Source organism: Hordeum vulgare, chromosome 1H, assembly GCF_904849725.1.
Source record: "Hordeum vulgare subsp. vulgare chromosome 1H, MorexV3_pseudomolecules_assembly, whole genome shotgun sequence".
In the NCBI taxonomy this organism is placed as follows: Eukaryota; Viridiplantae; Streptophyta; class Magnoliopsida; order Poales; family Poaceae; genus Hordeum; species Hordeum vulgare.
The window spans coordinates 3815064-3829348 of NC_058518.1; the positions used below are offsets into that span (position 1 = coordinate 3815064).

Here is a 14285-nt window from a genome sequence, read left to right on the forward strand (position 1 = left end):
GAACACAATATTTTCACCGTGCAGAGATTTGCTGAAGGAAGAAAAATTATGAGATGCTGAACAATTTGTAACATGGCACTGGAGGCTTTTACGTTCTTGTAAGAAAAAAAGACTTAGCGGCGATCTTGTCTTTGAAATGTTGAAAATCAATCCTTATGACACCTAGGGCTTAATCCACTTACATCAGTGTAAGGTAGTATGATCGTGAGGAACTGGTAACAATGATTTTTGAGATTGGTATCTCTACTCCTAATTTGGGAGTTGGTAGCTACCGCTCCCGGCTTATTTTCGTCCTTTTTTTATCCCACCTCTGACTCCATCCCCCCCACATAAAACCGATGGTGAAAAAAAGAACACGATGAAACCTAAGCACGTCCTTCGCCCCCGCACCCCAATCACCACATCTTTCCTTCCCAGCCTCCCCTTCCTACCGCCGCTCCTCCGCTTCGGCCCGGCCATCCAGGTGCCGCCGCGCCCCCACCAACCCCGTCGCCATGGCCTCACACATCGCCCCGTCCCGCCCGACGCCGACGCCGACACCGACGCCACGCCTCGCTCGCCTTCGTCGAGGTCACCTTGAGATCTCGCTCGGCCACGACTGCAATAACTCATGAAGCGCTTGGGGGCATGGGCTGCTGCCGAACTGCGGCAGCGTCGTAGGGGCCCATGTGGAAGCCGGGACGAGGACTGACACATCCAGATCATGGTCCGACTACCTACTAATCTTGATTCGTGTGGCCGTGGCATTTGAAAATTCAGCATTGGCCGGATGTATCCAGATCAGGTGCGAGCTGGCCGTGGCCCATGTTCTTCTCTTGATTCGGGTTGCCATGGTGAAGTACATGTCTATTCTCTTGTCATTACTCTGCTCTGACATGTCCTGCATGGCCGAGCGAGATCGAGGCTGGTCGCCGGTCATGTTCTCCTCATGTGCAGCCTCCTCACTAAAGCATCCAACACATGGTGGGATGTATTTTTAGCGTTTAAAAAACGTGCACTATCCTTTCTCATGCAACATATTTTCACCGCTGATTTGTGACCTCTCAATGAACATGAGGAGACCACATGCTAGCCAGAACAGAGTATATTTCAAAACAATATTTCTTTATGTACTCTCTCATGAAATTTTATTTTCAAAGACGTTCATTCATATTTTTTATGACCTCTTCATTCATGTCAATAGTAGTTACTTTGACAGAACAAATATGGTCTTGAGTACTTTTCAGAAAGGCAATACCCTCTGACCGGAAGATTTGGGACAATATACAACATGTTCTTTGTCCATATCTGCTTGAAGAAAATATATAAGCGTGATATGTCACATACTTTCTTGTTAAGTTACAAGAATATTTGCAGGCTGCCATCCAATTTGCTACATATTTTTATTTATTTTGCACTGTTATTTTTGTAGTGTGATATGAAAAAGAAGGAATGTACATTGTAGGGGGTTTGCTACGCGCTACATATATCTTACTCACTAGCAGTTAGTCAGCTTATATTCCTGTAATGCGAAATGGCACAATCATCTCATGCCATTTCAGGGGAGCAGTAGACGTAGCATCTATGCTATGGTCTGTAGCAGAACATTTATCAGTTCGATAAATATGCACTTCCAAAGTTCCTCGCAAGAGCATAGTTTTAGTGCCACAAGTATTATCTCCTGACCATACTTGAGAATTTCCTTTGGTCAGATTGAAGGCCTCATTCTTAGCTCAAACATGATGCTCTACTGAAAGTAGAAGAACATGACAAGCTGGGGTCGGCACAATCTCCTGCAAGACCACACCAAGGTTCATTACCTGAAGAAGACCGGCGTAGTAATCGATTGTGTAGATAACCGCAGTGAAGGAGATTCTGAGTCATCAGCGTAGTACGGACACGCTGCACATGATGTCATTGTAGTACGGAGCGGCTATGACTGTAAGTGATGGTGGAGGAGCGGCTATTATCTTCAACTAGCAGTGTGCACTAGCAGTGTTCTCTTTATGTATAACAAATGCGACTCTCATTTCTATTCCACTCTTGTCACATTCTTTCCTTATGGTCCAAAAAATCATTCATATTTGCACATCTAATAGCTATATGTGCATGCATGAATCAATTTTGATAATTTCCTTTTTTTTTCTTATTTTGCAATCATATATTAACAGAATTTCATCGACCACCTAACTTTGCATCATATATTAACAAAATTTTATGCATCAACCACCTAATAAGGTATATCTAGCTATTACAAATCCAGCTATTATGGATTGCGCATGGTGTTTGTACAAAACCAATTTGTTTTTCTTCCGTTCCAATTTCCATATGAAATTATGTTTGTAGTTTCTAAACCAGAAAGTAATTTTCATAAAATTATATTCTAAAATACAGTTGCTTAGGGGGTCTATACATAAAATTGCCACATATATAAAGGGAGTTTTATTTAATATCTCCCAAATAAGAATTTTTGTAACTTCATAGTTTAACTATTAAGGTTTCCGTACAAATTTGTATGCAAAACAAATTTCTATATTTTTATTACTTGTAATATATGTGTATAATTATATTATTTATCCACTTATAATAGTTTTCATATATTTATTGGTATGGATTTACTTATTATAGATGTCTGATGGAGTTCGTATGAAAATCAGATCTATTTCATATTTTTATTATTCCGTATGTAATATTGTATAAAACAGAGTCGCATTTGTTATGCACCTAAGAAAGAGTTTTTTATAAATTAATCTGTTTATGAATGTAATGCTGATTTCGTACCAAGACATGTTTTATTCTACATATTGATTTTCGGAAAACTGACATAAAAAAGAATCTCATAGTGATAATCGAAGAACATATGAGTAGAGCTTATCAAATGACAATTTCGAATTTATTATGATGTCTTCTAGCTCAGTGGAGAATTCTAAACAGTGAAGATCCTTTTTAGTTGTAACCAAAAATCCGATGAACTGGGGTTGCAACCAAACGTATATGCAGCTTTTTAGTGAACAAATGTAGCAAATAGAAAACACTTGTAATAAATTTAAAAGCTAGTTGCAGCAAATTTAGACGGGAAAAAAGATGCATGCCTAATCAGCTACACGCGCTGGTCGCGCGCGACCGGCCGAACGTTTCGGCCGGCGCGCCGCCTGCCACAAGCGTTTCCCTTTAACTATTAAGGTTTTCATACAAATTTGTATACAAAACAAATTTCTACAATTTTTATTACTTGTAATCTATGTGTATAATTATATTATTTATCCACTTATACTAGTTTTCATATATTTATTGGTATGGATTTACTTACTATAGATGTCTGATGGAGTTCGTATGAAAATCAGGTCTATTTCTTATTTTTATTATTCCGTATGTAATATTCTATAAAACAGAGTCGCATTTGTTATGCACCTAAGAAAGAGTTTTTTCTAAATTAATCTGTTTATGAATGTAATGCTGATTTCGTACCAAGACATGTTTTATTCTACATATTGATTTTCGGAGAACTGCCATAAAAAAGAATCTCATAGTGATAATCGAAGAACATATGAGTAGAGCTTATCAAATGACAATTTCGAATTTATTATGATGTCTTCTAGCTCAGTGGAGAATTCTAAACAGTGAAGATCCTTTTTAGTTGTAACTGAGATATAACTTTTGCCTTTCTTTAACAACTTGCCTTGAGCATGTGTATAGAAGTTTAGGCCTTGGCCTGATATGGCATCATCCATTTTAGTTACGCTGTTTCTGATGGCAATACACACAATCTGTTCTCCAGTTTTTAAAAGCAGACCTGAATTAAACACGAGCTGCTCCCCCCGGCTGACGTAGATAGTTGTTCCGTTATTCAATCTTAACACTTAACAGTTAGATCCCACTAGGATCAAACGGACATTATATATTTTCTGCCGACGAATATAGTCGCTTTGTCACCCTTTGTTTTAATAATAATATAATAGATTATCTAAAATAGTTAGAGCAAAAACAAATAGTTCAGTATGTTAGAGCAACCGATGATACTTTGGAGTGAACTAAAATATTTCAGCTTATTGGCAGACTGACAGTAGCGAGCATCCAGCAGCTATGGAACGAGTGGGAGATCCAGTGCCTGGTGTTTGCGAGCTTCTCCCTACAAGTGTTTCTCCTCTTCTTTGCGGGGTTCCGGAAGCGCTACCGCTCCCGCTTGCTCAGCGTGCTGCTGTGGCTTGCCTACCTGTCGGCGGACACCGTGGCGGTCTTCGTTCTCGGGCACCTCACATGTGTTGTGCGTGATGACCCGCGGCACCATATGGTGCTCTTCTGGGCACCGTTTATGTTGCTCCACCTCGGAGGGCAGGACACCATCACAGCCTTCTCCATGGAGGATTGTGCACTGTGGAAGAGGCACCTGCTGAACCTCACCACCCAGGTTGCACTGGCCATCTATGTCGTGGGCAAGCAATGGCAAGGGGACAAGCAGCTTGTGGCTCCCATGGTGCTAATCTTCATCTCTGGGATAGCCAAATATATGGAGAGAATATGGATACTTGGGAGAGCCGGTTCATGGGGACCTATAAGCAGGCCTTGGGGTCCTTTGCTTGGGCAGAAAAGAACCCCGAAGGAACAAAGAGCTATCCGGTCATTTATGTCTTCTGACAAAAAATCCAGGTTGCAGATAGAGGTAGTTCATGACATATTTTATAGAAGCATGGGATATTTCATGAACAGGTTCTATGAAGTGTACTCCGGTGTTGATTTGAGACGGAAGGAACCATGTCGTGTGCTGCCAGACGACACAGTTAACTTGGCACACAAGTTAACTGAGATCCAACTCTCATTGATCTATGACTACTTGTACACCAAGTTTGGAAGCCTCGATGGTGTGTTGCACCGGCTCACCATCCTTGTCATAAACTCTACAGCTCTTGCTCTGTTTGTTGTTCATCATAAGGGAGGGAAGGGGCGATCAGAAGCTGTCAAGTACTATGGTGTAGCTGATGTTGCCATCTCTTACATATTGCTTGTTGGTGCAGTGGCATTGGAGATATCCTCTATATTGATGTGGCTCATGACATCATATTGGCCATACAAGGTATGCCCAGGAGGAGGCCATAGTCCAAGAATTGTGCTTAGTATCCTCAAGGGCCTCCGCCCAGGCTCGGAAAACGACAGATTGGAGTGGTCAGGTAAGCTGCAGCAGTATAACATGATTGATGAAATAATCCAAGAGAAGGCGAGAAAGCAATATGGATGGCTGAAATGGATGATGTGGCGTATGGGCATCAAGCAATATCACCACACAACCAAACATGTTGCCATCTCCCCAGAGGTAAAGGAGCTGTTCCTTGATAAACTGCACGACAATAACTGGAGGTTGATGTTGACCAGCTTCCGTGCCGAGTGGGCAACTCATATTCTTTCTTCCTCTGGGTTTAGTGAAGCCCAACAGAAAGTCAGCGACACCTTTGGAGGTGTTACAGATCTTGTCTTTAGTGCCTTGTTTTGGCATCTTGTGACAGACATATGCCTAATGCGGGATGAGACGCCCTCCAAGTTTAGAACCTGCAGCCAACACTTGTCCAATTACATCATGCACCTGGTCTACAAGTGCAACTTGATGGTTGACTCTGACGGGCATTTACTATTCAAAGAATATATGCAGTTTATTGGAACATTTTGGAAAGATGGCAACTATGATAAGAGTGACTTCCTCCAGAGATTCTGCAGTCAAAGAGCAGATCTCTTTCAGCATATACGTACAAACAGTCTAGCTCGTATATATGATGGCCTGAACTGTTTGGACTGTGTGCTCGACAGCAAAGTTGGGGCAGCTAAACGGTGGGAGATGGTCGCAACGGTATGGGTGGAAATGCTCTGCTACATCGCACGCAACTGTGATCATGGGTTCCACGCTAAGCAGCTGAGCGCTGGAGGGGAGTTCCTCACTCACGTCAAGATGCTCGTGTTTGTTGTACTCAACCTTACTCGTCGAGATATGTATATGTAATATAAAAATGCAACTTTATTATTGGGTTCATCTCCAAAGTTTATTTTCTTATGGTTGTGATTTCCTAACCATTAGCAAGAGTTGTACACCTAATTTATGGCCAAACCTTTTCCAAGTGACATTTGTGATCATATATACTGGAGGTTGCATACGGTAGTTGATACCTCGTGTGTGGTCGAGGGCTTGGGGATTATCATCTTGGTGGGAACTGGAAGGTGTTCTGCTGTGACATCCCCGATTTAGTAACTGATAATTATAAGGGTTGTAATGTGCAGCATGATCATTTGCATATCATCATTTGTTTAGTTGTGAAAATGAGGATAATTTAAAACCTTGAAAAATGCTATAAAGTGCACCTAGAAAATCAATGCATGCACTAGTATATGTCTTCGACAGATCATGAAATATTTATCACAACTTCATGTATATGAGAAGCTCTCATGTATACACACTAGTATATGTTCTATATGCACAGAGACCTGCCATGCCCTGCTCCCCTCAACGCAGCGGGTATGTAAATGAAAGTATAAACAAAACTGTTAGTATACAGATTACTTGTTAATGTTTTTATTGTTACATTGAACCATTATTTTGTGCCTCGCCGCGGCTGAGTGCACAGCTTCTGTTTGGATGAAGCTTTACTTTTCGCATGTACTGAACAACTGTTCTGTTATTTCGGTAATGCATCCTGGGGCCATGGGGTTACAGGGATAAAAAAGATATGCACATTTCTTGAATTATATGCATGTGCCATACACTTGGATCCACATACTTGCCCCTAGCTCTCGCTTTCTCAATTTTATTTACCCACGCTACTAATTGTTTTGTCAGAGTGGCGACCATATTTACCTATTCCCTCTGTAAACTAATATAAAAGCATTTAGAACACTAAAGTAATGATCTAAATGTTCTTATATTAGTTTAAGGAGGGAGTATGATTTAGAGTTTTGTGTGTGGAACCGTCTATCTAATGCTGCTTCTGCAGGATGACTTGTGCGGACCATGATCTGCTCTTCCTTCACGGTGGTCGCCCCTTCTCCACCCGTGCGGCTTATCACCTGCCATGGCTCAAGATGATTTGGAATTTTGGACACACAAAGGCTACGGCTATTTGGACATCCAGAGTCCCTAACCATGTGAAGATCCTATCATGACTTCTCTTCAGAAATAAGCTCAACACCTTCACCACAAGCACATCTAGAGCGACACCGTCTGTCCATTGCTCTCCGTCTTCCCTGGTGCGGACACTACACACATATATATATATATAGTGCCCGCACGCTGACATGGTATGGCAGTATCTTGGCATCATCCCACCTCGCTGCATCGACGAGCTTTGGGCGTGCAGGATGCACCCCGGCTTGGACCTCTCCATCTTGTCCTCGGTGCTACTCATTATTCCATGGAAGATTTGTGTCTCCAGGAATGCCATGGATTTCAACAAGATCGTTTAGCATAGCTCTACAACTTCATCGCACGCCTTATTAGTTATTATTGATGAATTGGCTATGTGATATCTATCATAGGCTTAAGTAGCAGGCTCACAAGGTCGCTGCCTCTGCATGGCGGTCATACCTTTTCCTTCACTTAAACGGTGGTTACAACCTTCGAGCAATATATTTAGATGGGGGATTCCCCCACTTGTTGAAGATCTTTGATCTATTTTTGACTTCTCTCGCAATCCATTTCACCAGCATCGCGCTTATTATGTGCATTAGATTGGTTACAGCTGACCCTTGTCAGGTGGGTTCAATAACACGCGAAGAGGTTCATATGCACACCTCACAATGGCTCAATAACAGGCGAAGAGGATCATATGCACACCTCACAATCTTTGCTTTCCTGTTTCTATTTTATTTAGTTATACTTAATGGTGCCCAATATTCTTTGTCTCATTCAAATTAAGCCTTAGTTCTTCATACATGAGGACGAATGTTCCTAAGGTTCGCAATTGAATATTATGTAAATCAAGAAGATGAAATATATCATTTTCATCCGTAAAAACAATGTAAGTAGACACATTAGGTTTAAATTGGACAGCCAATCGTTTCAAACAACTCATCTACACTTTGGATGGGAAAAAGGGCACATAACATATTTACCAAGCTAAAAAAGAGTGCTTGCACAGAAAGAGTCACACCAAGATGATGATTGACCTAACTAACCTATTAATTAATTAATGAAGACTCTAACCGGAGGTTTGCATGTGCTTTTGGCATGGCATTAGAGCATCTCTAGTAGAACCCTCAAACCCTTAAATCTAAAATCAGTTTTAAGGGTTGATAATTGGTCATTTTTGACACTTTTAAAGGTTGAAAAACAGAGGCAAAGACTAGAACCCTCAAACCCAACCCTTATAACGGAATATTCCGTTATAAGGGTTGGGTTTGAGGGTTCTAGTCTTTGCCCCAACCCCAACCCTTAAAACTCTGATAGGAAACATATTCAGAAATGAAGATGTATACCATTCTACTTCACATCAGTTCTATTCATGCCAAGCATATCAGCCTTATTTTATCTTGCAAACTCAGTATACTATTATCTAGTCCAAGCTTCATTAGATATATGATTACAGAATGTTCTTCAGATAAAATTCAATAGATACTTTGGTTGTTGCCTGTTAGACTCCAAAAATATGGAACTCTAGAGACAGAAAAACTAAGCTTCTCTTCCACATTATAGGTCTATTATACATTCATAAATTCAGAGATCAACAAGAGAATACATTCATAAATTCAGAGATCAATCAGAGTCCAGATCCCAACCCCAAATCCCACCACTAATGCACTTACAAAACTGAATACTGGACCGGCGCCTGCAGCGTCTATTCATGACAGAGCACCAACACAAATCCATGACAGAGCAATACTAGTGCAGAAAATTTCTACAGCACTCCCTAAGAACAAGAGACATAATCTATCACTACAAACCGCTAGATCCACACAAATCAAAAGAAAAAAACACAAATCAAAATTAGGATTCGAAAGAGAATGAACATGATAGAATAAGACAGATATAACTTAACACCAAATAATGATAGAATTAACAATGTCGCATGCTCACAGAAAAAGGAACACAACAATCTCTGAACAATGACTGGAATTTAACATAACTTTCGAACCTTCTGGGCAGCGGAGGGGAGGCCGGGGCTGCGGAGGACCGGCCGGCGGACAGGGCGGCGGGGCGGTGGGCGCGGGGCCGACCGGGGCGGGCGCGGGGCCGGCAGGGGCGAGGGCGCGGGCCGGCGGGGGCGCGGCGGCGCTGCGGACGGGGCGGCACGGGGCGGGGCGGCGCTGCGGATGGGGCGGCGCGGCGGTGGGCGCGGGGCCGGCCGGGGCGGGCGCGGGGCCGGCAGGGGCGAGGGCGCGGGCAGCCGGGGCGTGCGCGGTGGCCGGCGGGGGCGCGGCGGCGCTGCGGACGGGGCGGCGCGACGGTGGGCGCGGGGCCGGCCGGGGCGGGCGCGGGGCCGGCAGGGGCGAGGGCGGGGGCAGCCGGGGCGTGCGCGGCGGCCGGCGAGGAGGCGGCGGCGGCGGGGCCCTCCATGGCGCGAGGAGACGGAAGCGGGATGAAAATCCCTCCCGCGCTGGAGCTGAGGTGGAGTGCGGGTTGGGAGGAGTTTCTCCTCCCAACCCTCACTTCTACAGGCTCAAAACTAGTTTGAGGGTTGGACCTCTAAAAATATTTACGGGTTTAAGGGTTTAAGGGTTCTAGTCTACGCCGTTTTTCGGACGAAAACTGTAAAAAAGCGGTTATTTTTAAGGGTTTGGGGGTTTGAGGGTTCTACTAGAGATGCTCTTAGCGCCACTCGCTCGCTCACTCTCCTCCTTCTCCTCTCAAGCCTTCAATCACCACCCAGGTATAGCCACAGACCAACCTCATGCATGTTAGACATGCTACAATCTTCTCCGTCTTGCTCGTCCTCTTCGTGCTCTCCGTCATCGTCACACAGAAGCCCCTCTTCCCGACTCGGTCACCGCCGCGTCTCATCAACCACGTCAACGGTGGGTGCGATTACTCCGACGGGAAATGGGTGAGGGACATCACCGCCACCACCACGACCTATGGGGAGGACTGCCCGTTCCTCGACCCCGGCTTCCGTTGCATGCAGAACGGCCGAAACGACTCGTCCTTTCGTCAGTGGCGCTGGCAACCTCGCCATGGCAGCTGCCACCTCCCTAAGTATGTTTGTATTCATCGTCATCGTTATCGTCATTGACATCTCAAATGAAATAGAACTTACATGTTTAAATTTGATAGGTTTAACGCGTCCGATATGCTGGAGAGGAGCCGGAACGGCCGGATCGTGTTCGTCGGCGACTCCATCGGTCGCAACCAATGGGAGTCCATGTTGTGCATGCTCGCCGCCGCCGTGCCGGCCGGTTCGAGGATAAAAGAGAAGTTCGGGAAGCCCCTGAGCCGGCACAAGGGCTACCTCTCCATGGTCTTTGCGGATTACAACCTCTCCATGGAGTACTACCGCGCGCCCATGCTCGTCAAGGTCGACCGTCTCCCGCCGACGAGCGATGGCGCAATCAAGAGGGCCATCCGGCTTGACGTGGTGCCGTGGCATGCCGCCCGCTGGGCCAGCGCCGATGTGCTCGTCCTCAACACGGGTCACTGGTGGAACCTGCATAAGACCATCAAATCGTATGTAATTAGCTAGCTGCCACATGAAATTTTTACATTGTTATCACAATGGTTAGTTATTTGACTGGAGCTGCAATCAATGCTTGCAGAGGAAACTATTTCACCCTGGGCGATCGGTTCAACGTGACAACAAACATCAAGGAAGCATTCCGACGGTCTTTGCAGACGGTGAAAGATTGGGCACTGACCAATCCCCGACTCTCCAAGAGGGGCCACCTCTTCTTCAGGAGCTATTCCCCATCACACTACCGCAATCGGACATGGGACACGGGTGGCTCCTGCACGGACCAATGGGATCCGCTCACGACGATCACGAGTGAGAGGGACCAGCAGGAGCACTCGTGGATCAACACAATGATCTCGAGTGTGGCACGGAGCATGAGGAGACGGCATGGGATGAACAAGGATGCGGTGTTCTTGAACATAACATACACGACGGGCTTGAGGAGGGATGGGCATCCGTCGCGGTACCGGGAGCCCGAGACGCCATCGGATGCGCCCGAGGATTGTAGCCACTGGTGCCTGCCGGGTGTGCCGGACGTGTGGAACCAGATGATGTACGGGCACCTCGTGTCCATGGGATTCGACATGGGGTCGATTAATAGATAGGTAGATGCATAATATATATGTGGTTGTGTGTGCATGTATATTGTTTGGAAGGCAAGATCGGACCAGTCCTAGTGCGCTTCGATTCCTCTCATATTCCAGTAATATCAAGAGGTACATCACTCCTCTCCCTCCCACGGTTTCTGATTTACTAGTCTGTTATTATATGTGGAATTTCGATTCATTGGTGGCATTTTATCTGATGTGCAAGTGAAAATGTGTGAATGTGGATCACATCCACTTTGTGCTCCATCAGATATCCTGAGATTCACGAACTGTCGGATGTGGGCGGACTGCAATGCAGAGGAAATACGAGAGTGGACACAGAATAATTAAGGTAATCAACAGAGTGTTGAATTTTACAAGAGCTGTTCACAACTTATGCAGCGATAAATATAGGAGTAGCTGTTAAAATACAAGCCCAATTGCGAACCGTGTATCTTGCATTGTAGACTACTATTATTACAATGGTACTGACCACTGACCAGTGATTATTCATACATATCCAGACCTAGTACGGACTGAAAGCACCGTACGCAGTGTCGGTAGAGTATATATATATGCCAGTCCCTGAATGTTGACAGAGTATGGTAGTCCCTCTTCTGATTTATTACATCATAGGTTCGTTTTCATATGAGACGAACGGCTTTGGTGGCATCTGCAGGCTCTGCAGCCTCCCTGTTAGCATGTTAACAACCTTCGTCATCGACGGCCGGTTTCTCGGGTTCCACTGGATGCACCACAGTGCCACCATCGCCAGCTGCCTCACCTTCTCTTTCTCTTCTTGAGTCGCTTCCAGAGTAAGCGCCAACTCCTCCCCATTGATCACTTTCTCGTAGATCCACTCCGGGAGGTAAACATCGTTCCGACTCTCAGTACTTGGATCTGAGTTCCTCCTTCCGCTCACCATCTCTAGCACCAGCATGCCGAAACTGAACACGTCTGACTTGTACGATACTCCCCCAAAGTTCCGGGAGTATACCTCTGGTGCAATGTAACCCATTGTGCCTCTTGCTGCAGTTAATGTGACGATGCTTTGGTCCCTTCTGCACAGCTTTGCAAGGCCAAAGTCTGAGATCTTTGGATTGAAGTTGTAGTCGAGCAGGATATTGTGAGGCTTGATGTCAAAGTGGAGGATGCGCTGGTTGCACCCTTGATGTAGGTACTCCATTCCTCTGGCGATGCCTAAAGCAATATCCAGCAGCTTGTCTGGTACCAGAAGGTTCTGAAAAATGTTAGGGTCATCAGAGAATATGTATTTCTCCAGTGACTCTTTAGGCATGAATTCGTAAATAAGAGCCCGTCTCATTCCTTCAGAGCAGAATCCCAGGAGGCGGACAATATTGGCATGGTGGATTAGTCCGATGGTTGCAACTTCGTTGATGAATACTTCTCCCTCTCCTGTAGAGTTCTCTAGCATCTTGACTGCCACAGGCACTCCATTTGGTAGCTTGCCTTTGTAGACACTTCCAAATCCTCCCTGCCCTACTTTTTCCTTAAACCGTCTTGCCATCTTCTTAACTTGAGAGAAAGTGTACCTCGTGGGTTTCGATGTTCCATATGTCTTGAGAAACATTTCGACCTTCAAATGTATCTCCGCGTTATATCTTGTCTTGAGTGAAAGATAAAGCACAGTGGCCACCGTTAACAAAAGAACAACAAATGCGGCCACCGATGACGTAGCTGAATAAACAAACAATATGACATCAGCATATTGCATTGGGAATTAAAAGCCATTACTTAGTTTTATGTGGATAATCGGATAAGAGGACGTCAAGATTCAGAGTAGCCAACAATAGGGATTTGCATAATATGGATTTTGTAATTGAAATGACTGCAGTCAGAGTAGTACCTGCGATGACTTTGACATGGGAACCTGCAAATACCAAAAAAGAGGATGAGACTCCGACCATGGTTTAGTAAACATAAATGAATTATACTTGTCGATTTTTTTAAACTGTCAAATGGCTTTCATTTAAAAGGCTACTAAAATAACTTGTGGTGCTATTTTAAAAGGAAAATAATTGACAGAAAGGCTCGTGGAGATTCAAACACCTGAAATTATAAAGTGAAATTTTAATAGACTTCAAAACTTCATTACAAATAAAATAGGATGATGCAATTGAACATGGTTCTAGAGAGTTAGAGTTGATCATACCGCCAGGCATACAGAATGGTAGATTCCGTTGTGAGCTGAACGCGCAGCGTTGCCCACTTAGCTCACATTGTCTGCATATGTATTCATTCAAACACACCGTGGTCTCAGCAGAACTGAGGAATGTTTCTGCATCTTCCTTGAAGGACTGTGGGTAGTCTATTGGGTCGCAACTCTGATACATGGGTGTCAGACTGACACCGACACCATCTGATACAGGGATGACCTTGCAGTCCAACGGAAGAATAGAAGTTTCTACATAACCATCCACCAAATAAAAGTAGTGGGTTGTGTTGCTAAGGCAGGAGACTGGGCCAGCAATCCCATCGGCAGCACCAGGTGCAAACTCTCTTGAACAGTGCACCAGGACTATAGTAGAACTCCGGAAGAAAAATCGGTCAAGACTTGGCATCTTATCGTTGAAAACATCAACTTGTGGAGATGATGAGTTTCTGGAGATGACGAGCTTCTGCTTGAGCACCAAACATGGGTCTACAAGCGGGAAAATCTTCATTGAAGAACGCCTGTAATCTATGGCACTGACACTGTATGGGCCAAGAACTGGGTGAAAAAGGATGGTGTCTTGACCAGAGCATGCTAACTTCCTGATTGATCTGCCGGGACATCCACATGATGATGTATTGCTGGATTCAAGGCAGAAAGGATACCTGATCTCTGGGCCGTGTTCGCTGCACTGGGACGGTGGGCAGTATTTGAAGAAATCTTTATCGTCCCATGCCGTTGCCAGGTAGATTCCGTGGTTGATCAGAGGCAGCAGCAGCAGCAGGGCTATGGAAAGTAATTTACGCATCTTTCCGTACAATTGTAACTGAGATGGAGAGGAAGAAGAAGAAGAAGTGGAGTGGAAAATGCAAAAAGAAACAGCACTTATTCCCCGCTCTACTCATAGTT

At 44.7% G+C, this 14285-nt stretch overlaps 2 protein-coding genes across 2 annotated transcripts; one reads left to right on the forward strand and one right to left on the reverse strand.

The window, feature by feature from the left end:
* Window positions 1-9842: 9842 nt before the first annotated feature.
* On the forward strand, window positions 9843-11221 carry LOC123394933 (protein trichome birefringence-like 8). The gene is made up of 3 exons (XM_045089826.1): window positions 9843-10144; window positions 10223-10612; window positions 10702-11221. The coding sequence occupies exons 1-3, from the start codon at window positions 9843-9845 to the stop codon at window positions 11219-11221; spliced, it is 1212 nt and encodes a 403-aa protein (XP_044945761.1).
* Window positions 11222-11771: 550 nt separating this feature from the next.
* On the reverse strand, window positions 11772-14184 carry LOC123424045 (rust resistance kinase Lr10-like). Its single transcript, XM_045107935.1, has 3 exons — window positions 13377-14184; window positions 13071-13094; window positions 11772-12901 (listed from the first exon to the last, which is right to left on the reverse strand). Exons 1-3 carry the CDS (start codon window positions 14182-14184, stop codon window positions 11829-11831), a joined length of 1905 nt encoding a protein of 634 aa, XP_044963870.1. The 3' UTR covers window positions 11772-11828.
* Window positions 14185-14285: the final 101 nt, after the last annotated feature.